Source organism: Mirounga leonina, unplaced genomic scaffold (genome assembly GCF_011800145.1).
Source record: "Mirounga leonina isolate KUSES-001 unplaced genomic scaffold, KU_Mleo_1.0 Mir_175, whole genome shotgun sequence".
NCBI classification, from domain to species: Eukaryota; Metazoa; Chordata; class Mammalia; order Carnivora; family Phocidae; genus Mirounga; species Mirounga leonina.
Window position 1 is genome coordinate 22,287,199 of NW_023270453.1, and position 26,323 is coordinate 22,313,521.

Here is a 26,323-nt window from a genome sequence, read left to right on the forward strand (position 1 = left end):
CCTCTCGCAGACGCAGCCAGGAGCACAGAGCGGGGGCACTATGCAGGCACAGCCCCCCACCCCCACCCCGCTTTGGATCCCAGCCCCCAGGAGAATTCTACCAAGGTCAGCCTGCTGCCCCACCCTTCACCCTGGCCTCAGGCCTGCCCGCTCTAAAGGAAACACCCTTCCAACAAAGGTTTTAGGGGGTCCCGCAGGTCCCATCCAGGAAGGAGGTGAGCCTGCCAGGTGGCAGCCGGGCCAGCAGCCCCCCCGCCCCACCCCGTGAAGAGCAGAGAAGGCAAGGAGAGCTGAGCATGGACGCGGGGCCTCGGTCCTCTGTGGGGCACAGGGAAAAGGCCCCAAACCAAGACAGCCAGGGAGCCCGCCGCAGCACCACAACCCCCAGCAGCCCCTGCAACCGAGAGTCGCGGTACAACGGACAGATGAATCCCTCAGGGAGACACCGCCCGCCTGGGGCCTGTGCAGCCCCTGCCTCCTGTGGGCTCCCTCAAACCAGGCTTCTCTGGACCCTCCACCTGCTTGCCAGCGAGCTCCTTCCTAACACCCAGCAGCACAGAGGCATTTGCATCCTGGGGCCGCCAAAACCAAGCACAACAGGAGGCGGCTTCCAACAGCGCCCCACAAATCCATTCTCGCTGTTGGGACCTAGAAGTCAGTCCAGACCAAGGCCCGTAGGGCCGGCTCCCCCCAGTGGCTCCAGGGGAGGCTCTGGCCTGCTGGTGTTGCTGGCAACCCCTGGCCATCTTGGGCTGGTAGACACATCACCTCAGCCTTTGCCTCGGCTGTCACACGGCCATCCCTCTGCATGTTGGCCAAACTACCTTCTTCTTATAAAAACACACATCACACTGGGTTAGGACCCATCCGAATGACCTCATTTTACCTTGTTTGCGTCTGCAAAGACTGTTTCCAGATAAAATCACGTTCTCAGACAAGAAATCAGAACTGAGGGCGCCTGGGTGGCTCAGTCGTTAAGCGTCTGCCTTCGGCTCAGGTCATGATCCCAGGGTCCTGGGATCGAGTCCCACATCGGGCTCCCTGCTCGGCAAGAAGCCTGTTTCTCCCTCTCCCATTCCCCCTGCTTGTGTTCCTGCTCTCGCTCTCTCTCTGTCAAATAAATAAATAAAATCTTAAAAAAAAAAAAATCAGAACTGAGACCTACCTTTTGAGGACACATAATTCAACCGGCAATAATGGGAGCCATGAACAGACACCTACCCAACTACCCTCTCGGGGCTCTGGTGCTTGAACAGGCATCTCCCGAGTAGACCAAAGGCCTGGAACTCCTGGGACACCCCCCAGACAGAACTGTGAACTGCCCGAAGGGTGCACCTGCTCCTGGGGCAGACACTGCAGACCCTGACGCCTCTCATCCAAGCCCACCCCTCGCTGACCAACCCCCACCCCTTCTTGACATCCTGTCTCCACCTCACTCCAAACTACTGCCAAGCCTTGTCCTCCAGCTTTGTCAGCCTTGTACCCATGCCTCTGTACCCCTTGAAAAGGCAGCATCCCCCTCAACCTTGCCCTCCTACCCTGAGGAGCCTGGGGGGCCTGGTAGCCCCTCCAGTGCCTGCTCCATGCCCAGACACACCCAGCTTTGGCAGCCCTAACCCTCAGATGCCAACGTCCCCCAGTGCACTTTGCCGCCTCCCACCAGGAAGAGGCCCCACTGCGGCATCAGCAGCTTCTCAAACTCTGGGGACATAAGAGCCTCCCTCGCTGGTGCACCAGGGCCCACGCACTCAGTAGGAGCCCATCAGGAGACCTCAGGCCCTCTATCCTCCCTGAACTTGCACCAGTGAGAGCCCCAAGCTCCAGCTATCTCAGCAGACTGCCCCTCATGCCCCACCAGCACTGTCCCTCAAGTGGCCTATGATGCCAATCCCGGCACGTCAAGAGTCCTTCCTCCCAGAAAGACCGTGCCCCTGGGCGTGCTGGTGGACACTCGGGCCAGACCCAGCCCCCACTGCGGCTCTTCCTGTCACACAACACTGCTGTAGGCTGCAGCCTGGCAGGTCTTCCATCAGCGCCCCTTGTCCTGTGAGAGCTTCTGCTCAGCCTCACAAACCCTTGTTTTGCACGTCGGCCCAGACTTTGAGGGTACCTGGACCCCGTGCAGACTCACCTGCTGAAAGCAAGCACTGCCCCCCAACATCTGCCCTGCCCCCACCTCTCCACGCTCTGTGCTGTGGCCACAAGGATGGAGGCCCAAACCCACCCTTCCTGTGCTGGCCTAGGGTCTCAAGCCTCTGTCCTGCACATGCAGGTGAGCCAGGCCTGACGATGCGGACTTAACCTTCAGCACCAGGTCAGGCATGGTATGCTTTAAACCGACAGTCCTAGAAACACTTTCTGAATAACAAAAGCACAAATAAACTGACAGATGGGGGAAAAGAAACTGAAGCAGGAACCTTTCCTCACCTGGAAAAGATTTATCTTTTCACAGTCTCCCACCCCCACCCCATGACTCAGCAGAGATGCCCCCCTCCCCCAGCCTCAGGCACAGAGGGGACACAGAGGGGCCGGCCCGCCCATGACAGCGCAGCCAGCGCGCAGGGGCACACTGGCTGCTTGTCTCAGGGGAAGAGCCTTGCCTCCTCCACCTCACTGCTCTCTGAGTCAAACCCAGGTGCTCCGGGATATTCTCTCAAAGAAAGAACGGACTTTTAAGAAGACTTGAACACTCAAAATCTAGAGCCAAATTACGAAAGCTGTGCCATCTGACCCAGAACCCTTGTCTTGTCCAACTACCAAGAACCGCCCAGATGTTCATGAGAAATTAGTGGAGAGCAGCTGAGTAACTGCCCTGGCAATCCCCAGATCCTGACGTGACACAGCACATTCAAGAGGCGACGCGGTCCTTCGGGGTCAAAGGACACACAGGGACAATGCGCACAGTGCACAGAATTAAAGACCAGCACAGGGCAGCCCTGATACCCAGGATGCTCCCCCGCCAGGGCCGGATGCCCCCCCAGCAGACGGTCCTCCCCTAATACAGGATGGAGAAGCAGCCAGCAGACCCACTCACCCACCGGCCTGAATTTCCAACAGTGCAGGCGACGATCCCCAGCAGGACAAGGCAGGAACCCCGTCCTCGCCGGGGAGCAAAAGATGTACCTCTCCCCCTGGAGAAGCCCCGCGGATCGCGCCCACGCAGGGAACCAGCGCGCGCCTCTGCAGAGCAGGTTCCCAAAAAGGGTATGTTTGCATTCACATCCCTGCACAGCCTCCAAGGAACCTGGTACTGACCCCTGGCTGTCACACCTGGCCCGGCACACAGGCAACTACAACGGGTATGAGCAGCACCTAGAGATGAGAAGAAGTGCACCTGGGGAGGAGGAAGGTCGGGGGGGAGAGGAGACACTCTTTACCTGGTGGGGGGGGGGCGTTGGTGCAGGGGGGTGGTGCACCCGGGGAGGCGGCACACCGGGGAGGTGGAAGGAGCAGGGAGGTGAGAGATGCACCTCACCTGGGGGCATGGCGCACCTGGGGAGGAAGCGCAACCGGGGAGGGGGATTTGCGCTCCTGGCAGGGAGGCGCGTCGAGAGGGGGTTGGCTCTCACCTCGCCCGGGGTGCACAGCCAGTTCCGCATAACGACGACCCACACCCAAACGGCGAGGGGCTGACGATGCTGACTCACCGTCCACCGCGCCGCCGCCGCCGCCGCCGCCGCCGATTCAAACGCAGCCCGCGCCCCGCCCGCCCCGCGTCGGCCCCGCCCCCGATGACGTAAATTAGACCCACCCGCCCACCCGTGCCAGCCCCGCCCCCGAGTGACGCAACCTTTCGATCGGCCCCGCGCCAGCCCCGCCCCGAGTGACGTAACCCTGAGACCGACACCACCCACGCCGTGCCGGCCCCGTCCCCGAACGTCTAGACCCTCCGACTCGCCCCGCGCCAGCCCCGCCCCCGCTGACGCAACCCTTCGACCCGACCCGGCCCGGCCCCGCCCCCGCCGCACCTGTCCCGGGGCCGCGGGCAGGTGCGCGTGGGGGAGCCCAGGCAGCCCGAGTCCTCCGAGCCCCCAATCCCTCGCCGCCCTGTGTGTGGGCCCCGGGCGGGGCGCGCACCTCCTGACACAGGCACCTGCCCCTCCGGCCTCGAGGCAGCGTGCCCAAAGCCCAGGTGCACGCGGGGGCTTCGCTCAGCAGGGCCGCTTTGGTTCAGGGAAAGGATCTTCGCTCGGGGCGGAGCAGCTCAGGTGTAAACGCGCCCACCAGGGAGCACGCTGTGGCCCGGGGCCAGGCCGGGGTCAGAATGAACACGCCCTGGCCCTGCCCCTGCCCTCGAGGTCACTGCGAGCCCGCAGCCCCACAGCCAGGCCCTCCGGCCCCTCCATAGTCCGTCTGGTGTCGGGATAAAGGCTCTCCCGCCCTTTACTCCCAGCCACTCCCGGCAATGAGCTCCGCAGACGACTATTTCAGATGGTCACTATTTTAATCTGAAACCTGCTCACATGAAGTGTAAGGCAAAGGAAACGAAATCTATCAAATGACCCTGAAATTATTCCACTAAATCCATTAACTACACAATTAGTCTATTTATTTTAGAGTTTACTCCTCTGTAAGCAGTGCACTGGTAAGGACAGAACCCGAGCCACACTATCCTATGTGAGGAGAAATCAGCCGGTCTACATCGGCCAGCCTCAGGAGGTAGGGCAGGCTCTTTCCCGCCCCCCTAAGCAGCAGAAACGTGGCTGGCTAGGGCCCTCCTAGGGCCAGAGGGCGGCCCTGGGCAGTCCTAACTGGGCCCGTATTACTGGGGTATGACAACACGTGATCTCGGGAGAGAACAGGAGGGTCCCACCGATGGCAGCAGCTCATGATTTTAACAGCAACAAAAATGTACTATCTGTAAACAAGCAAGGTTGATCCTGAGAAGACATTAACCTCTTCACTCTGGGTAACTGGTTCACAGAACATTTAGGTAAAGGAAAGAAGGATCTGTAAAATGCTCAGTGACACACGCAAACAGGCTGAGGACCCCCTACTGGAAGGATGACAGCTGGGGACACTGAAAATATACAGATCTGATCTGGAGCTGCCACACCTGCCTCGAGGCCGCTTTCAAAGCACAGGTGCACCCAGCTCTATCCCTTCCTCGGGGAACAAAGCTGAGTATGGCCTCAGCCGATTAGGGCAGGGAGTGTCTTGCCTAATGACTTTTCTAGGATGCTCCAATTTTACTATTACTATCTTTAAACTGGGGAAAATAAGCTTAATTTTTAAAAACTCTGCATAAAACCCAAAACAATAAAATCAAACATGCCGTTCATACCAATGGCTTTCCGGCTCCTGTCCAGGTGGAAACACACCTGCCCCGTGTGCTTTAACCACACGAGTAGGGCAGCCAAGCGCTGGACTCTAACATTCTCTAGGGCAGCTGCTGAGAGACACACCATATGGACTGCGCTTCCTGAATAACCAACCACTCAGCCCCCGAGTGTGGAGGGGACCTGCTCAGTGGCCAGACGGCTCGGGGCTGCCTTCCTGCGGCGCCTTTTGGCCGGATGTGTGAACACTGGCACGGCTGGCCTCCGGGTGCGAGTCAGGGCTGAGTTCTCGAGCCCACTGGCCACATCGAGTCCACATACAACCAGAGACGTCTGTGGTTCAAGAGGGACACCTCGCTCAACCCCAATGCCAAGTCCAGCTCCAATGCTCATGTGTGTGTTGGTGCTTCAAAGAACACACACAAAGAATCTACCCATGAAGGAGGTAAGACTTGAACAAACGCCCCTGGTCTAAGGCAGAGCCGGGAGAGCGGCAGGCCGTCTTCACGCCCACGTGGACAGGATTTCCACAAAAGCCCAGAGCACGGAAGCAGGGGTCACAAGTTTGTGCCCGGCAAGGAAAGAAAGGGCTCAAAAGAAACCAGTAGGGGGAGGGGGTGGCTGCATCAAGGGTGCCCTCTCTCCCCCCAGCGTCCCTTCCGGGGGGGGGGGGGCGCGGGGGCGGGGCCAGCTCGATTCTAGAGGTTCTTCGGCAGAGGAAACAGCTCCACAGCAGAGACCGAGCGGGAACACCAAGGCTGTGCGGGAAGACACACCCGGCCACAGAAGGTCCCCGGGCTTCTAGAAGAGTGACCTTTGAAGAACCTCTTCAGAATGAGCACAGGGGCTCTGGGAAGGCCAGGCTGCGGTGGGAACACGGAGAATGTCCCAGGAGTCGGCCGTGACACTGGGGCAGGATTGCACACGCCTGCCAGGCGTCCCTCACGTCAGCAGGAGAGACCACAGTGGCTCTCGGCCCCTTTGAAGTCCAGGACTTGCCATCTACAGGGCCGCTGGAAAGACACCCTCTCCTCCCTGACCTGGGCCAGCGCCATCTGCACCTGCGTCTCAGCTACGGGCCCCGAGGCTGGCAGTGTGACCGGGGTGCACGAGTTGTAGGGGGTGGAAAACGTGCACACACTCCTTGGCTGTCAGCCACGGACGTTTCTCTCTGGGTAGGAACAAACCATCTCGGGGCTGGCCACCCGGCGCCCTGACACAGGTACACAGGGGCCTTCCCGGTCCCCCCCACCAGTCGCCAGGAGAGAAGGCAGAAAAGAAGGGGTGTGCTCCAGGGCCCCGGGCGCAAGGACGGACTGCGCTGGAGCTGACTGGGCCGGGCCTCTCACTGGAGCGGCTTCCCTGTCCTGCCCATGGCCACACCGTCCCGGACCACCCTGGGACCGACGACACTGAAAGAGCCACAAACAGAGCCCTTGCCAAGTCTCCCTCTACCAGGACAGAGATTCAGGCTCAGGTCAGCCCAGCAACGCAAGCCCTCCGCAGCTGCGGCCACACGTGGGACCACCCAGACATGGGCCGGGGGCCTGCACAGCCCAGCAAGGTCACCCCCTCCAGCTCCATGCCCCTCCCCTCACCCGGTGCTTTCAGCACAACCCCCCCTCCGGCCAGGCTGCAATCACGTGGGTCATCAGTCCCCAAACCCTCGAGGACTCCCAGCAGTTAAGGGCCCCTCAGTGAGGCACGGCCTCTGGCTGCCCTCATCCCCACGCCCCTCCACTCTCATCTTAGGGCCAGGTGGCTGCTGCCGGGGGTGGGGGTGGGGTTCCCAGATCACAGGTGGCTTTCCTACAAGGAGCATTGTGCCCCGTGTCCTGAAATAGATACAACTTAGGTGCGAGGAGAAGTTGGGAGACGAGGGGGAAGTTTTAGACCTACCTGGGGGGGGCTCGGCAGCACCGCCAGGGGGCTCGAGCGGGTGGGCGCGGGCCGGGAGGGTGGGCAGGGCGGTCGGGGAGGAGCTGCCGGAGCCGGCGCTGGATGCCAGGCTGGACGCCACGCTGGAACCCACGCTGTGGGCGAGTGGGTGAGCCACTGCAGACACTGACAGGTGGTTCTGCACAAAGACACACAGACAAGGTGAGCAGATGCGCGCGGAGAACAGCAACATGACAGCTCGGTGACGGAGGCCACGGCTGAGTGGGGGGGACACGGATGGGACAGTTGGCTAACTTCTTTCCGCTAAGCAAAATATAAAGAAGTTGGACTCTTCCAAACATTCCAGAGGAGCTTTAAATGCCTAGTTGGGGGGCGCCTGGGTGGCTGAGTCGGTTAAGCGGCTGCCTTCAGCTCAGGTCATGATCCCAGGGTCCTGGGATCGAGCCCCGCGTCGGGCTCCCTGCAGGGAGCCCGCTTCTCCCTCTCACTCTGCCTGCCTCTCTGCTTACTTGTGCTCTCTCTTTCTCTGTCAAATAAATAAAATCTTAATAAATAAATAAATAAATAAATGCCTAGTTGGTTACGATAACCAGGACAGACAGAGTCACTAGCTGCTGCTCACCCAGGGACAGGCACAAATGCATCTAGAAAGGGTCCTATTTAGTGAGCTTTTCTGCAGAAATGGTTTTCAAGAGCAGACACATGGCGGTAAACAAAAAATCCACCAAAAGGCATCAGCAGAGAATCAATACGGCTTCTGAGAACAGAAAAATGATCTCGTTACCTGAGAAAGGTAAAAAGCATGGGGCAACGCCCATGATCTTTATTTGGTAACTAACAGATCAGAACCAGCACGCTCCTGGAGGGCGGCCAGCAGTGTGGACGGCACACTAATGACCCACAGGACGGGCTGCAAGCCAGGGCTCGGGGCTCCGCGCGCAGTGCCTGAGGCACGCCCCAGTCACCGTGCAGTCGGGGACCAGAAGCCACACTGGAGGAAAATGTGTGGCGTCTGGTTTTTACTTCAAAACGAGACAGAAGTTAGCTTTGTGCAGGGGCTACAAGACCATCCGAGTAGGGGAGGGCTTTACTAGTTTGTTGGCTTAAGTGAAATTTTCTACAGTAACAATGGTAATAAAAGAATACATGTTTCATGAGAGGAGAGACACCTCACACAGGATAGTTTCTCCAAGTCAGTGTTTCCTCCTGGACTGCTGGCCGTGCTCAAGAGGGGCCCCCGGTGCAGACATCAGCCACGAGCATCAGGGACGCTGCGACAGACCGCCACTGTTCTACGTGAACCCGAACCGCACGAGTCTGGAGAGCGAGGTCCCCCGGCGCTCCCTGGGCTCAGGCTCAGGCTCAGAGGTGGGCCCCCCGCCTCCACACCGCAGGCCGCCTGCTCCATCCCCCAACGCCGTCCCTCCTCCAGGCTGCATGCGTCCCCCAGCTGTGGCAGGAAGGTGGTGCAAGCACCCCACAGTCTGCCCCACACACTGAGCCAGGCTGAGAGCCCCTGGCCTGAGGCACCTGCTGTGGCTTCATCCACCCAAAAAGCTGTAGTGCAGGGAGACGTGTCCCTCTAAGACATCAGGTGACACTTTATCCTGAAACCTGAGGACACCCTCGCTGGCATCTCCCTGAGGCTACAGGGAGGGAGGGCCTGGAGCCGGCGGGTAGAGAGGTGCCCAGAAGCAAGGAAGGGGTCTCCAGAGGGCCACCAGGCTGGCCTCCAGCCATGTGGCCTTTCAAACTGGGGTCCCAGGGAAATGCTGGGAGCCACTCTGCTGACCTGGGGATCCCCAGGCTGGCTTTGGGACGGGACAGAGGACATCTCTGGGCGCAGGCAGGCAGGGGACTGAAGATGAGCCTGGCAGATCACTCCTGGCTGCTGGTGTACATGAGGACGCACTGGGCGGTGGCGGGCCAGCACGATGTCCCCGGGGTGGCCCCCACACCAACAAAGCCGCCCCTGGGGTGTCTGGGCCTGACAGGTGCATGAGTCCCCCGTGCACCTGCTATGTTGTTGCCAACATGTCAAGCTTCAGGTTCTTAATGAACATCTTACCATTTTAATCTCTTTGAAACATCACAAAATTTTTACTTTCAACTCCCTTTCTGATTTCAAAGCTCCTTAGAGGAGACAAGAACCTACACAACTTGTTCCGGACACTCTGGAGAGTCCTCTGGGGGTGGCCTCAGGTGGGCGCCGGGGAAAGCAGGGCAGAGGGGGACCGGGTGCGTTGCCCGTGTAGAAATTAGGAATAAAGACCATAGCAGAGACCCGCGGACAGGAGGCAACGTGCTCGCCCAGAGGGGGCACGTTGGCTGTCACAAGGCGCCCCCAGGCCTTTGAGGCACGGGTGGTGACCGGTGCTCTGAGTGCAGAGAGCAGCACTGGCCAGTGCTGGTGGGGGACCGTGTCCTCATGAAAAGGGGAAATTGCAGACAGACCCAGATGCAGGGGAGAGCACCAGGCGAGACAGAGGGGCCAGTCGGACGACTTCCGGACCGCGAGGGCGTCCGGGGCTGTGGCTGAAGCAGCCCCATGGGCGGGCTCTGTTCGGGCAGCCCCAGGACACATGGAGACGGGCCATGAAGGGCACCCCTTGCTCCCCGCGGGGTTTTGGTTTTGTTGTCTCCAAAGTGTAACACCAGTATTTTTTTAACATTGAAACAAAAGACCGTGGAACAGGCCAGTTTAAGAAGAAGGTGAGTGGAAACATAATGATGCCCCGAACAGACAACGGCCGGATGGCTCTGGGTCGGAGGGAAGGCGTGTGAGCCCCAGCAGCCTGGGCTGCCCCCCTGCTGTACCTGCTTGCCATCCTGCTCGCTGGGCCGGTGGCTGCCCTCAGCAGGGGACCCTCTCCGCTTTGCCTGCAACAGAAGAAGAAAGCAGCGGTAGACTCCAAACACACAGACGCCTACGCTTTGCGAGCGAGTGAGAAGATGCGGAGTCCGGAAGTGTCGGAAAACAGCAAAGGTGTTCAAGTCACTACCCTCCGTCAGGTCTGACTCCGTCTCTCACACCTGCTCACTGACCTCTGACCTCTGGGCCACGTGAGGGAGGGTCCGAGCTCTGCACTGTGCCCACCACCTCCAAGCCTGAAGCAAAGGGTTATTCTGTTGAAAAGTGCTGAACGCAGGGCGGGGGAAGGAGGGTAAGCTTCCTTTGTGAAGGCACACCCTCCCCTCCCCCATACCTGGGAGCACTCCCTCGCCAGCACTGTGTCCGCGGGGGACAGACCTCACTAAGTAACCCTGACCTGACCTTATTTTCCCTCATTCGTTTACCATCCCAGTTTACCACCCTGGAAACAGAAACCCCTTTTCTTTCATCTTGCCACTTCTGCACGATTTACTGCTCTTTGTTAAAAGGGTATTAAGCTGCCAGGTCCAACTGCTTCTCTATGAAGCCTCACAAACGGGTAAGTAATAACCCTTTCCTCCTGTTTATCTTTTGTCAGTTTAATCTGCAAGGGCCCCAGTACTGAACCTAAGAGGGTAGTGGGAAATGTTTTTTTCTCCCCTACACATATACAAATCCTGATTCTGATGAGCCACCTGCCAGGAACACTGTGCTCAATGAAGGCTTTGCTCAGAGCTCAGGACCAGTACTCCCCCGGTCAACATAAACACAAAAACTGCAGACCAAGATATCCTTCAGATCTAAGGAGTATCCTGATTTTTATGACTCATTTTACAGTATGTGAACTCGTAGTGGTGGCTCAAGTCATCCTGGCCTTTCTTCCTTTCTTTTTTGGTTTCTGGATTTGCAAAAGAATCCAGAGTGATCACCAGGGGCAGAGGAGGGGAAGGTGTCCAGGCAAGCACTGACTGGGCCCCTTCCTTCTACAGGACACTTGGCCACGGGCTCAACCCGGAGGTCATCCTGGTATTTCTGGGTCCCTTGCATCTCTCTCATCCAGAAGTGACCTCCCACCCGCAGAGTGGGGTGAGGGCTTCCGAAGTCACTGACCAAAGACCTGAGTATCATATGCTTCCAGGCTAAACGATACTGTGCGGAAAGCAAGGTTATCCTGAAACCATTCTGCTTGCTTTCGGAATACAGGGCTCCCTGTGGGGGACCTCGCCCCTTCGTCCAGGCTCCTCACCGCTGCGGGGGCCTGGACACTCCACACTGCACTCTGACCCCCGGTGTCAGCTGTCCCGATGCCAGTCCAGTTCCAACACCCTCTGCCTGGGGTCGGCCCCATGACCTGTGCTTGTGACCTACCACTCTGGATCAGGACACCCACAACTCTCCTCGGGCCCAGCCGCCTTCTAGAACAGCTCACAGGGCTTCGGAAAGCACTTACTTACATTACCGATTTATTACGTAACAGACGATGAGGCAAAGAACACAGACAGCCAGAGACAAATCAGGTGAGGTCCAGGAGAGTCCTGAGCTCAGGCAGGTGCCACCTTCCCAGTACAGACAACCTGTACTTTGGGGATTTTCATGGAGGTTCATCCCATTAACTCCATCTCTGGCCCCTTCCTGCCCCCTGGAACATGTGGGGTGGCGCAGGGAGTTCCAAGCTTCTAACTGTGGCTTGGCCTTCCCAGTGCCCGGCGCCCGGCCCCCGTCCAGGAGCTATGAGAAACCCACCCAGAGTCACCTCCTCAAAACAAAAGATGTTTTTATCACCCAGGAAATTATAAGGGTTCTAAGAGCTGTGTCAGAAACAACATACATGTTTTCTAGAATTTCATAGCCTGATCCTGTTGAGGAACATCAGCACACGGTGTGTTCTGGGCAGACAGAGCCGGCCCGTGGCCCACACTCAGGCCCCAAAGCAGGGAGCGTGCCGTGGAGATGCTCTTTCCCTCCCCTGCTCGAAAACAAGGGAGTCCAACCCCAGACAGAGTCCTCAAACCCAGGACCACGTCTACACACAATGAGACCCCAGGTGCTTCTCCCCAGGTGTGCCCGATGCACGGATACGGTCAGTGTGGCAGGAGTGAGTCTGAGGATGCACCAGAGGCTCGTGGTTTTGTGCTGAACCTCCACTTACTCTGTTCACGGTGCAAAGGAAGTAGCGGGGGACGAGTGCTGTGCACAAGTCAAGATCTGGGGTTTGACGTCGATCCTTACAAACGACGAGACTTGGAGTGAGGGGGAGACTGAACTCTCCCTGCACAGCTCCCCTGCGGTGTGATCTCCTGGTCCAGACCTGGTGCCCTGGGGTGGCCGGTGACACTGCCGCCCCCTGCCTGGCCCTCCCAGAGGGGCCGCTGCAGCAGGAGAGCTCAGGGGGGCAGCTGCCGGGCTGGCCGTGCCCCTGAGCCGCCACCAACACGGTCCACGCAGGGCCCCAGAGGTCAGAGCTGGCCCACAAGAGAGCGTTGGCCTTTTATTCTAATGGAGATGAACTCACAGGAGCGTAAGCTTTCCGAAGTGAAGGGCTCTGTGGCACTCAGCACAGTCACGAGGTTGTGTGACCATCAGCTCCACACAGTTCACACAGCCATCCCCCCAGGAGCTCGACCACAGCCCCGGCCCCCACTCTGCACCCTAGCAGGCCAACTTCTTAAATTGCAAAATAATTAAACAAAACAACCAACATAAAAGACGCCCTCACCAGACCCCGCGTGCAGGCGTGGGCACACTGTTCCGGCACCGTCCCCCAAGGGGCCCAGGGCTTCCATCCTGCGTTGCCTTCCCGGATACAACCCCCCGAACCGACTCCATTCAGCCCAGGCCCTCAGGGAGGCCAAGCCAGTGGCCTTCTGACCACCACCTAAGCCCACGACTGCCACGGCCCCTGGGAGCCACCAAGAGGAGAGAGGGAGGGCTTCCTGCCATGCCCAGCACTGGCTAGGCTACGGGCCAGCTGGTGGTCCGGAACACTCCCCTGCTTGGTCCGCCAGGGGACACTTGGCTGGGAGTGAAGGAGGGGGTCAGTGGCACAGGGACTGGGCCCTGCCAGGGCTGCACAGTGAGGGAAACCTGTGTGCTGTGGGCACGGGGACGCGAGCAGGGATCACGCTGGACACCCCGGTGCTTCGGAGCCAGGACTGCGGGGACACAGCAGGCACATGACCATTCTGGGCTCCGGGCTCAGACACGCATGCACAGGCCACTGTGCGCCGACCCACGTGGAGCGCAACCACGGCCAGGCCACCTCCGGCACAGGACACAGGGAGGCGCAGAACGGACCGCGACCAGGCGTCTCACCGGCCAGGCTCCTCGCAAGTAAATTCCACCCAGTTTTTCTCACCTTTCCTGTGTTCCTCTTTTTTTTAAAAAAGCACCAAGTGGAAAGGTGGGTGGGGAAATGCCCTGTGCTTCCCATTTCCTCATATGTGGGCACTTTCCCGGCCACCCTAACACTGAGCCACCTCCGTCCTGCCGCAGGGGTGGCTCTCGCCCTCTTGCAAGCATCCAGCGGGAGCAGACGGAAGGAGCCCACTGCACAGCCAGCGGGATGGGCGGGCGCCAGGTCGGAGCCTCCTCCCACACAGACACGAGGGCCCTGTTGAGAGCGCCCCAAATCTCTCCGTGCCCAAAGCAAACCTGCAGCGCCGGGGGCCGCCCTCCTGGCCGCAATCGAGGGACCAGCCCTGCCAGGACACCGCCCCTCCTGCCACGGCTGTCTACCCAGGAGGAGCCCCACCCGGACTCGGGGCCCCTTCTTGATGCTCAGCCCGACACCGCTGTCCTGCGTGGCCGAATCGTGCATGTCTGGAGAGGCTGGGTCAGCCCGCCCAGGCCAGAAGCCCGCCAGGCTCTCACGGACTTCTAGAAGGAGCCGCCGACCCCACAGGCAGACCACTTCCGTTCGTGTCCCTAGGCGCTCATGCCTCAGGTGCTGTCCACTTACGTGTGCAGGCTGGCCGCTGCTGGCCGCGGAGCTGCTGGTGGGGGCGGGAGCCAGGTCTCGGCAGCCCCAGCCATTGGCCATCCCGAGGCTCTCTGTCAAGAAAGGGAGGCAGAGGGCTTTGAACGACCGCGGGCTGGAAACAGCTGTGTGCAGGGTGACCCGGTCCCGGGAGCCCCCACGCAAGGGACGGAGGGAGGCCTGGCGACAACAGTCTTCCCAAGTGACGGGAGTGGGGAGAGGGCGGCAGCAGTGCCGCGACAAAGACAGGAAATTTCAACAAGACTAGCCAACCTCCCCGTTAAAATGAAAAGCAGAAGGGGAAGCTGGAGTTTGCGACTGTCGTCACTGAGCCAGAAGCCTGGGCCCCGCAGCGCAGGGCAGCCTCTGACCAGGGCGGGGGGCCAGCCCGACGTGCCCAGAAGGCATGCCAGGGGCTACCAGCCCCCCTCCTGCTGCAGACGAGAGGCAGGCATTGGGCACTCACTGTCCACGTGTGCGAAGGCGCAGAAGGGACCCCGCGGGCAGTAACCGGTTTGGCGCATATCGTTGCACTTGGTGGATTTGTAGATCTAAGAAACAAAGTAAAACAATAAAATCGATACAGTTTAAAAATGAAACACGGGCACCTGGGTGGCTCGTCAGTGAAGCGTCCGGCTCTGGGTTTCGGCTCAGGTCATGACCTGAGGGTCGGGCTCCCGGCTCGGCAGCTGGGGACGGGTTTCCGCAGGAAGCCAGGAGCTGCTGCGTCACAGCGCAGAGGGCCCTGCTCCAAATCTCAGCGGGGTTTCCTGAGAAGGGGGTGGGCACGTGGCCTATGCCTCACACGCCGTGGTCCACGATCCCCTGCCTTCCACAGAGCAGGTCGGACTGTCCTTGAAATCACACGGAGTCAACTGACCACTTGGCGTTTCCTGAAGAGGCACCCAATTCAGGGCTCGGTATACAGGAGGCACTCAAGCAATGCCCCTGACATGAGTACATGCATGAGCTCCATGGCCAGCCCTGACCCCACTACAAACTTGGGTCAAAAATACTCTCATGGTGCCAGTGACACTTGGTTCTGGCCACCAGCTCACCAGGACCCTCGAGGGACAGACCCCAGGCCCCTCTGCACCCCTGCCAGACCCCAATCGACACCCTCAGGAAGGCTTCCCCGGCCTCCCGCCTCCCTTCCCCCACAAATGCCACTCCCCTGGGCTCTTCGCCCTCCTTCCCTGGGGCTTCAAGGACCCTGGGCCAGGAGCAGCCCTCCACCAGAAAAGGACGAGTCCCGCTCCTAATGGGCCAGCACAGGCCACAGGGCAACCCTCCGCCCAGGCCTATCACCTGGCCTGGGCACTGACAGGTCCCCATTTCCTGCTCTCCAACTTGACTGCTCCACCCCTGCCCCCTGCTCTCCCCACAAGGCCCCCCTCCTGCAAGCAAGCTTGGTTCACAGGATCGGCACACCCCACCCTCCCTGCCTGTCCTCCTGGCAGGAAGCCTGGCCCTGGTCCTCCACCCCCCACCTGCCCTGGTCCCCACACTGTCCCGCCCCCTGAAGGGGGCTGATTTGCTGGCATTCTGCTTGTTTGTTTTTTAAAAAATTACTTACTTGACAGAGAGAGAGCACAAGCAGGGGACTGGGGCAGAGGGAAAAGCAGACTCCCCACTGAGCAGGGAGCCCGATGTGGGGCTTGATTCCAGGACCCTGGAATCATAACCTGAGCCAAAGGCAGACGCTTAACTGACTGAGCCACCCAGGCACCCGGTTTTGTTTGTTTTTTAAAGATTTATTTATTTATTTATTTGAGAGACAGAGAGCAAGCACGCAAGCAGGGGAAGAGGTAGAGAGGATCTCAAGCAGACTCCCCGCTAAGTGCAGACCCCCAATTACAGGGTTTGATCTCACAACCCTGAGATCATAAGCTCAGCTGAAATCAAGAGCTGGACACTCAGCTGACCAAGTCACCCAGGTGTCCCCGCTGGTTTGTTTTTAACACAAATCCAAGTGTGCACTGCTTAGCTCAGCTTCAGCTGACCACACCCCGCACGTTCCAAAGAAAGGACTGGCCTTCACCGGCTCCTGGAGGGGTGACCTCTGAGCCCCTGGAACGTCCTGCCTGGGAAGTGTCTCCGTTTACCTGGTTGTGGGCCACACCAGATGGTAACAACGTGATTTATGGTGGCGGCTCTGGGCCATGCAGTGTCAGCTCAGCCTCTGGAAGGCTGGAAACCGAGATCAGCCACATCCACATGACCCCTGATAAAAACCCTAGACACTAAGGGCCAGGGGGTCTTCCCCGGTTGGTGACACATCACTGCCGGAAGAAGTGGGCGCTGTCCACATGACCCACTGGAGGACAGAGCTGGGCGTCGGTGCCTGTCTCCCAGGGACCCTGCCCCACTCAGGACCCCGCCCTCAGCGGATTTCGGCCTGCATCCCATCAGTAACAACTCTAACTGTGGACACCACAGCACTGCTGAGCTCTGTGGGCCCTTCTAGCAAGTCACAGAACCTGAGGGTGGTCCCCGGGGACCCCAGACACAGGAGTGCCGCGCTCGCACAGGCTGGGAGCAGGGCTGTGGCTCCCGTGGCAGACGGGCTCCTACCTCGGGGTGGAACTGCTGCTCCGCGCGAGAATGGCAGTACTGACAGCTGTCCCCGCTGTCACACCTCGCGGGCTCGCCCCACTCGTCACCGTGCTTCACGCTGGGACACGGGGTGGACCTGGGGGGACGGGGCGGGGTCACTAGGGACTTAAGAGCAGGCGTCCTTCCTGCACACCTGGGGCTGCCCATCCGTCCAGCTGTCACGGGGCTCCCCTCGCATGCAGGATGGTGCGTGCGGCCCCGGACGCATGCCTCTTTCCTTACCAGAACACACAAAAGCAGGCTGAGTGCCACCTAAACCCAGACAGGGACTCAGGAGGCCTGTTTTTATTTTCTACAAAACATAAAGTGAGGCTGAGTCAGAGCCCCATGCTGACGTGCGGAGCATGTCGGGGAAGGAGCCGGGGAGACGGGAGGCCGGGCCCAGCCTCGCGCGCTGCACGCTCCCTCGAATCTGAGATGTTTGATCCCACAGTTTGAAAACCCAACCCAAATCTCATTCTTCTGGGACTTACTGGCAACGTTATTCTCATTTCTTTGGATTTACGGAAAAAATTGACAGCAGAAAGAAGTAAGATTTTACTATTATTTAGCACATTTGCTATCCCTTCAATACACGGTCAATTCGCTTTATCTTCTCCAGCTTACCTCCGGTGAATAACACCTGGAGGCTACGAATGTGCAGCTCCCTGCCCCTCAGCCCCGAAACGACGCGGAGAGAGGACCCTGGCTGTCACGGACCAGCTCGCCATGAGCGCGGGCACTCTTGGGCACACGAGGCAGCACAGAATCCATGCAAGAAGGTGGCAGGGCTCAGGCTGGGACGGGCCCCGTGCCCTAGGGGCTCACCTGTACTGGAACCTCCTGGGGTTTCGCCGTCGGTCCCGGCTGTTGTGGTAGTGCGGACACGCGTAGCCCTGGCGACACAGGCGCGGGGGCTTCGGGCACTGCTCCGTCTTGTAGCTGCCCAGCACGAAGTTAGTGTCTGAAAAACAGGGGTCCACGTGGGAACGTGTACACGCGCTCACACGGCCAGGAGGAGAAGCATCCCCAGTATCCGTAGATGGATGAACACAGTGTGTCTGCCCCATGGCCACGCACACCCACTACAAACCAGATGAACTCGAGAACCTGCTGATCAGGGACAGACCAGACACAGGAGTCTAGCAACCGTGTGATTCCACCACAGCAAAGGTGCGTGCGGCAGATCCGCAGACAGGAAGGACAAGGGTGCGGCGGGGGAGAGGGTGGGGCTGACCGTGGGGGCCAGAGAGAGTCTCAAACTAGCTCCCAACAGGACTGCACGACCCCAAACATACTGAAAACCCCTGAAACGGACACGTTAATCCTGATGTAAATGATGGACGTTGGATGATAAGGGCATGTAGTCCTTGTCAGCTCGCAGGTGGGGACATATGTCCCACAGCGGCGGGGAAGGAGAGCACGTGGAGTCACAGGGTATGTGGGAACCCTCCATACTTTCCCATCAGTGGAACCTAAAACTGCCCCCAAAATAGGTCTATTTTTTAAATGATTAATTTCATGCTCTTTGAATTTCATCTCAAAGCAAAAACAAGCCAAAAAACCACTGGGGTCATTTAAAAGCAGGAACTAATAAAAAGATATTCCTAAAAATTATACCATTCTTGGGCTGGTTAATAACGGACAGCACTGAGCTCCATGCTGAGGGACAGAGAGCAGCAGTGGGAGGGACAGCCCAGCCCAAGAGCCCGGAACCACGCCACCTGGCCCTTAAGAAACGTCTCCAAGTCCAGCCACACCAAATTCAATTTCAAATACGTCATCAAAAGACAAGAAAGGTAAACCACACAGGAGGGTGTGGAGAGAACAAAAGGGGTTTGAGGAACAAAAAGGCTGACTTTAAGAAAATTATAGAATATTGATTCCCAAGTATTGACCGCTTGCCCGGTAGACACAAGGTCCTGCCGAGTGCCACGAAACAGGCAGAAATGAGCTGTTCACAGCAACCAGGAGACACAGGCTCCTCGATGCCTTCAAAGCTACAAAGTAAACGTGAAGGCCAGGCGTCCAGAAAGTCGCCTGCGAGCATTCCGTCCCAGCTCCTGGGGCGGTGAGGACGTGGTCTGCACACACCCAGGCATGCAAACACACACCAGAAGCAACACATCCCATGCTCATAGCGGAAGGCAACCAAAACACAGCCTATGACCCCAAAGTCCTTCAGGAGGCAACGGACACAGGAACGGTGGTCCATCCCAACAGTGGGCTAGAAGTGGGGAGAAGACATGCGCTAGCGAGCCAGGATGATGTGGCTCCAGAGGAAAGAAGCCCGTCTGAAAATCTACATCCTGGATGATTCCAACTACATGACATTCTGGAAAAGACAAAGCCATGGAACAGAACGATGGCGTAAAGGGCCAGGGGTCACCAGGGGCTGGGGCAGTGGTGCCAGCCTGTAGGATCCTGTAGGGCAGACACAGGACTGACTTGTCCAAGCCCATCCCCCACCCCCAGGCCACCAGGAGCCCTGAGGGAAAACTGTGCTCAGTACTTAGTGATAAAGTATCCATCTTGGTTCCTTGACTGTAACAAATGTATCAGGACAGTGCAGGTGTTTCTAACACGGAAGGCGGGGGCAACGTGGGAACTTGGTACTACCTGCAACTTTTCCGTAAATCTAGAGAGGCCCCAAAATAAAATCTACTAATGAAAAAGCCAAACCCCACCTCAGCCCAGCTCTGGGACAGGAAGCCCAGGAAGGAGATGTGCCCGCGACACAATCCCCTCCCTGGTGGCAGCCGGAGGCTGACCTCACCAAGGAGATGCCGCAGTAAAGGTCAGAGCAGCCTTGGGGACCAGACGTGTGGGTTCAGATCCCACTTGGCGGCCGCTACCTGAGGGACTGGGGGTAATGTACGCAACTGGAGACTCAGTTTCCCCATCTGGTCTCTGAATGAAGGGGGTGAGGTCCACTGTGTGGTCATTTTGCAGACAGAGACGAATGCCCCCTGCCCCCCTCCGTGGCGGCCTCGGGGTTACCTTGCCACCGGGGGTCCTCACCCAGGATCTTCTCAATCATGGCCTGGCTGGCCAAGACCCCGGGCTGCAGGTCAGGGATGCCATCCGCACCGCAGAGCTGGCCGTTCTGCAACGCTTCCTGGGCCTGGAGCTCCCTACGATCAAACCACACGGTGGTCACTGCTCTGCCGCATATCTGCCTCAGCCCTTCGGGAAGGGGAGACAATCGTTTGCTTCTGTCACTCTGTGCAGCTACCTAGAAGGTTCCGGACGGGCAGCCCTCGGGCACAACCCTAAATCCAACACCGTCAGAGCCGAGTTGTGTGTTTAGCGAGCATCTGGACGCCTCCCTCGAGCTCAGCCCCGCGAGCTCCCACGGCCACATGCATCAGGAAGGAAACTGTCTCATCAGGAATGAAGTCAAGGCCTGGAGAGAGTGCTGCTGTGGCCGGCAGCGCCCACAGCCCCGGGAGGGGAGCGTGGACACCCCCACGCACCTGATGTCACACACGGGTGGCCGCAGGTCCAGCGGGCCGTGAGCAAAGGCGCAGTGCAGCCCGTTCTTCACGCAGTGGCCCCGGGCATCCGTCTCGTGGATGCACGTGCCCGTCTTGTAGTAACGCAGGTGGTACTTGCGCTCAGTGTCCCCGGTCGTCCGGTGCAGGTACGGACACCTGGGAAGCAGAGGGGCCAACATAGGCCATCTGAGGCCTTGGGGCTGGGGGCACCCTCAGCATCGACCTGCCCCACCCCACAAACACCTGCTCTCACCATGGGACTGCCACCCCTGGCAGAACACCTATCCCCAGGGCACTCAGACCCCCACAAATCCCTCAATACATGTGGTAGAAAATACAATACCAGATTTCCCTGAAAATCACCCTGCATCATGTTGTGAATATGGACAAATGAGGCTCCCCCCTTTGATACAGCTGTGTCCTCACTGTTCCTGACAAGCGTTACCAGATGAGGGGTTGGTGGTCACTCCCATCCCACCCAGAGACTTCTGGGGACCCCTCGAGGGAAGGAGGGGCCTGGGCCTGGCTAGAGGGGGATGGCGGTGGGACAAGAGAGAAGCAGATGCAGGGGGATGGGCAGGATCATGTGCAGGTGCCAAGCCACTCACTCCTGGGGGAGTCCACACGACTCCCCAGGCAGCGAAGGGCAGCAAAGGGCTCATGCTGCAGGGGGGTGGCCAGCACACGTGGAGACGGTCCCCGAGCCCACCTCGAGGTCGATCAGTCCCTCTAGACAAGAGTCACAGAGAAGAGCAAGGAAAAGGAGTCTGAGCCAGCCGTGTCCCTGAGCCACCCAAGGAGTGAGGTGGGAGCCTGTCACTGCCTGTCCCCTCCAGCAATGGCCGGGGAGCACCACGTGAGGCTCGGGTAAGGCCCAGTCCCACCTCACTGCCCTATGAGGTTCCCCACATGGAGCACGGACGAGACCCAGAGAGAACAACTCGGGGGCCTCTCACTCTCAACTGCTATCTCCCACGATAAGGACATGCAGGCTCAGCCTTGGCAGAGAGCACCCCAGACCTTTTGGGGCACCTGGGGTGTGCACAGCACAAGGAGACAGACAGGACGCCATGCCCACGAGGCTGGGTCCTTTGGAACCAACCAAGCAACCACCGAAGGAGAAGCCAACGGGCGGGCCGGGCAGTTCTGCTCCCGAGGTGCACCCAGAAACGCCGGAAGCACAGGATCCACGACAGCCTCGGCCTCAAACAACCCTGATGCCCATCAACTAATGAGCGGGGAAGCAAAGGGGGGGGCCCATCCAGACAACAGGACGTTACTCAGCCTTAGAAAGGAAGGACATTCTGACGCGTTTTACAAGACGTACACCTCGAGGACATTCTGCTCAGTGACAGAAGCCGGACACGAAAGGATGAAGGCTCCAGGCAGTCCTAAGAAGTCAAAGAGCAACGGGGGATCGCGTGGGCACGAGCAGCTCGGGGACCCCCGAGGACTGAGTGCACAATGGGCACATCTCCCATGTGCAAAGCTGGAAAGAATCTGGAAGCAGACAGTGGGGATGGGTGCACAATACGGTGAAAGTCGTCACTGCCACTACCCTGCACTAAGAAACACAGTTAAAATGGCACATTTCACGTCATACGTGTGTAACCCTAATCATCGACAAAGCCCACTGGGACCAGAGAAGAGGGAGAGGAGAGAGATTTGATCTATTCCTACAGAAAAGTGCGCTCGTGCAGTGTTTTCACACCTCGACACCGCCACATCCCAGCACTGGTCTGTGACTCAGTTTTGGGCAGCCAGGTGGTGGAGGCTGTCACGGAGAGCTCAGCCACGCTGGACAGCCTGGGGGAGAACACGGGGCCCCGCCCCTGCTTTTCACGTGACCGAACACCATTCACAAAGGGCACCAACCGTGCTCCCTGGAGGTGCCCGCCTGACCTCCCATCCCGATGTCTCAATGTCACGTCTCAGCCTTCACTCGCTTCCTAGCGGCCCCTCAGGAGAGTACTAAGCACCCTCTGGTTTCCTCTCTGGTGCTGTTGCCAAGGCAACCAGAGCCCAGCCCAGTCCCCCTGCCCAGCCCTGAGCACTGAGCATGGAGCACCGAGCACGACCACTGAGCACTGAGCATGACCACCAAGCACCGACCATGGAGCACCAGCCACGGAGCACTGACCGAGTACCGAACACAACCACTGAGCATGGAGCACTTAGCACCAAGCACGACCATCGAGCACCGACCACGGAGCACCAACCACAAGGAACGAGTACCAAGCACAACCACTGAGCACGGAGCACGGAGCACCAAGCACCGAGCAGGCACTATTATTTTACTCTGGCCATGACCTCAAGACATGGACGGGCTCTTAATGAAGGAAAACGGCTCCACCTTTGGAAGGTCTGAGAGGGGAGGGGAGGCCTCACACAGAACACAGCGGGAAAGCCAGAACTCTCCCTGGGGCAGGAAAGAGCCAGGGTTCAGCCCAACACCGCATGCAGATTCTTCCTCGCAGGAGCCCGCCGCACCCACGATGTACCCAGGTGTGACTAGGTTCTGCCAAGCACCAAATTCAGGTGAGCCCCTTGCTTCTCAAGCCATCTGCCACGATTAGTGACCAAACAATGCAATTCAACCAGGGTTCCATCACGGGCATGATGCAGCATCACGCTAGAACCTGGGAGCCAGGAAGGGGGGAGCAGGAGGAACAGACCAGGGGCTCAAGACTGCCCCTACCTCTCCAAGAGAGCCTGAAATTAACCCCTCCCTCTGGCAGCCCTCACCAAGATGGATCTGCAAAGGGGACAGAGGTGGTCCACCAAGCCCATCCCCACTGTGCACCAGCACCAGCCAGGAGCACACTAGGGTGTGCGTCAGAAGCCCCGGAAGGGCTGGCCAGTCCCAGAGGTGATGCTGCCGTCCAGGTGGGAGCCTCAGATCCCACCTGCAGGACAACCCTAGGTGACGTCGATGCTGCTGGGCTTTAGGGGACGCTCAAGTGCAACCTGACTTCTTGCCCACACCCAGGGGGCTCAGACATGCGGGGGGAGACCCGAACATAGCACACAAATAACTGAGGCGCAAAATGAACAAGCCGAGTAACTGGATGCAGCCACGGAACACGGGTGACAACAAACATGAACAAAAGGAGGACCCGTGGGCCGCAGACAAGTGGGGGCAGGGAGGTGGGGGGTGGGCAGGTGGGGCTTCCGGGGAGAAGCTCGAGTGTCATCGCACGTGCACCCCTCCTCTTGGACACTAGGGAAGGGGGGCTGCCAACTAACCCCTGTTGACCACGTCCATCCCCTCAACTCTGCACCTCCAGTCTCTGGACTTCGGAGCCAGGACAGTGACCCCTCATTAGTCCCTAACAGGGACCATCAGTACCAGCAACAGGTGTCACTCCTCCCTCTGCGCCCACAAAGCTGACACCCCATCTGGAAGACAGAAGGCTCCGCCCGCCTGCGTGGGACCTCCCTGTGCCAGGGGCCTCCTCCTGGTCGCCTCCTCCATCCCTGCACCTTCGCTCTTCGGGGCTCTCCCAGGCCAACCCAGTCACCTGATGTAATCCGGTCAAGCTGGCTAATGTGTCCCCTAAAAGCCTGTGTCTTCCAGACTGTAAGTAGCCCCCTGACTACAGGCTGTTTGGCTCTAATGTTCAGGACCTGCCTTTGGCTTTCACCCCACCCCAAATGCCCAAGCAGAGTTCTCTGGTGAGACCAGCTTGGAGCAAGCTTACAGCTACCCTGCAGAGAAATTCACCCAAAGCTGAGGGCCCAGACACTCGGGTCTTCGTGCAGAAAGACCAGAGAGGACAGGTGTGGTGCAGCAGACGCTGAGTACAGCCACTCTGGGTCAGCAAGCTCCCAGCGGCACACCAGGACGGTAAGGGGAAAGCCCATGGAATCACACACCAACAGCCCACCTGGCCCAGGGCCTGCGTCCCCACAGACTCCAAGGGCAGTGAGGAGGGGGCTGTGGGGGAAAGAGCCTGGCCTGCCACGGGAGCCCTGAAGATATAAGGCCACAGGAACAGGTCGGGCCTATCTCTTTTTCAGCGAGAAAATCTGTAACGGGGTAGGGAGGACCACTCGCCAGGGCAGGAGGCGGATCAACAGAGGAGACTGGTTACTTTGTACTTGACATAGTTGGGGGCTGCTTGATTGTTTCCCCAATGAAAATGTTCTCCAGGAGAAGCCCCGCAGACCCCTGGAAGCCCGCCTCTGCGAAGGCACCTGATCATCCCCAGGAGCGAGCCCGTGCTCTCAGGCAGCGGGAGGGGCCAACCACACGCGGGTTCCAGGTGCGAACACTCACACCAGCCCTGCGGGTCGGCGGGGGTGGAGCAGGGCCCGCGGGGGGCCTGGGGCTGTCCACACCCAAAGCCTCTCTCAGACCAGCTTTCGGGATGGGGCCGGACCACGAAAACCCTCCGGACAGGAGTTGCTTTCCTTGAAGCCCAGCCTAAGAAGTACCTGAAATGGATCCTCACAAGTGGGAACACCGACCTGGTGGAGCTGGGCCAGACCCTAGGTTAGCAACCGGCGTCCTGCACCGCCCGCCCTCTCCGTGGACTTCCAAATGCGCACCCCGCGGAGCCGACCCCGGCGTCCCTGCCGCGCAGCGGGGAGGCTCCTGCCCACGGGGCCGAGCGGGAGCACGTGACCCGCACGGCCAATCGCGGCCGGCTCCGGGGAAGGGGCGTGTCCGCCAGAGCGGACCGCCCCCAGAGAGCAAGGACCGCGGGCCGCCAGCGCAGACTGACCTCCCCCGCCAAAGGGGGGTCCGCCCGCCGAGAAAAGGGGGTCATAGCAGGGGTGCCCCTGGGGAGGGGGAGATGACAGCGGGGGGTCTACCCAGAGGTGACGCAGGGAGCACCACGGGGAGCGAGGGGGGCCCGGAGGGAAGGGGTGATGGTGAGAGGGAAAGGGTGACCACCCGCCAAGGAAAAAGGGTGGGGGAGGGGGGCCACAGGAGGAGGAGTGACAACAAGGGGAGAAGGTGACCGCCAGCCTAGGAAGGGCCGTGACAGCAGGGGTGCCATCCCTCCGGGGTTCCCCCGTCCTGTCCTGCCCCACAGCTCAGCCACAAGGCGCCCCCAGCCAGCGCCAAGAACAATGCTGGATGCTTCTGTCACCCGACAAGGCCTGAAGAGTTTTTGCTCTCTCATAGTGTTCATGCTTTTAAATAACAGGTTGGTAGTACATATGCCCCAACCAGAACTCTCAAGAACCCAAGAACTGAAATAAAAGGGAGGTTCTGTCCTTGCTCTGAAAGGGACTATCTACTTAAAATTCCATGACGATGCAGCATAAACCAGACTATGTAGTCCCATGGGACAAACTCTGGGCCATTCCACTTGGGGATGAGAAAACCCCTCTCCCATGGAGTGGAGGAGGACTAAGGAGAGATCCCCAGGGGAGACATCTGCCCCACCAAACACTTCCTAAAGGACTCAACACAAGGGACAAATCTTTACTCAGACATGTGACTTTCTCACTGTATGCAGGCTCACAGGATGCACCCACAACAGGAAAGGGCCAACAGGCAGCTCACTCCCACTCATCCTGGTTCTCAATGATGACCTCTATGTCATTTAGATTACACATTAATATTTCTGTAATCAATAATTGCGTGCTATTTACTACTGAGCCCAGCTGAAATGACCACGTGCAGGTAGGTGTCCAGTGCCGATGCTTCATCCTGCAAGAACTGGTTGCCACCCTAACGCCCAGCAAAGGGGCTGAGTCAATACCAGGACATGCAGACTCCAGAACCCCAAACAACTGTGCAAACAGACTTTGTCCACATGCATTAAGAGCATTAGTCGGGGCGCGTGGGTGGCTCAGTCGTTAAGTGTCTGCCTTCGGCTCAGGTCATGATCCCAGGGTCCTGGGATCGAGCCCTACATCGGGCTCCCTGCTCCGCGGGAGGCCTGCTTCTCCCTCTCCCACTCCCCCTGCTTGTGTTCCTGCTCTTGCTATATCTCCGTCAAATAAATAAATAAAATCTAAAAAAAAAAAGCATTAGTGAATACTGTCAAGTTGGTCCTTTGTACTGACTGGGCTCTAGGACGGAGTCAAACATGCCAGGTTACTGGATCCCTACACCAGGGTCAAGCAGCAGTGCTCCCACCACCCCGGGTAACTCAGGACCCAAGGCCCAGGAGGGTGACTGACGTGGCCAAAGAAAATAGGGGACCTGATGCCAGGCCTCAGCTAGTAAACACATCCCTTCTGAAGA

At 58.9% G+C, this 26,323-nt stretch overlaps 1 protein-coding gene across 5 annotated transcripts in view; it reads right to left on the reverse strand.

The window, feature by feature from the left end:
• The window catches only part of UNKL (unk like zinc finger), a 34,668-nt gene that overhangs the window by 5,835 nt on the left and 2,510 nt on the right, over window positions 1–26,323 (reverse strand). For 4 of the 5 annotated variants that reach the window (XM_035021884.1, XM_035021883.1, XM_035021881.1 and 1 more), the window contains 8 exons: window positions 20,098–20,274; window positions 19,622–19,755; window positions 17,450–17,585; window positions 16,601–16,718; window positions 14,493–14,577; window positions 14,009–14,100; window positions 9,996–10,058; window positions 7,179–7,356 (listed from right to left, as the gene is read on the reverse strand). In XM_035021884.1, coding sequence (XP_034877775.1) covers window positions 7,179–7,356; window positions 9,996–10,058; window positions 14,009–14,100; window positions 14,493–14,577; window positions 16,601–16,718; window positions 17,450–17,585; window positions 19,622–19,755; window positions 20,098–20,274 — 983 coding nt within the window. The remainder of the gene's footprint in view (window positions 1–7,178; window positions 7,357–9,995; window positions 10,059–14,008; window positions 14,101–14,492; window positions 14,578–16,600; window positions 16,719–17,449; window positions 17,586–19,621; window positions 19,756–20,097; window positions 20,275–26,323) is intronic. The other variant, XM_035021882.1, reaches the window with a different exon arrangement.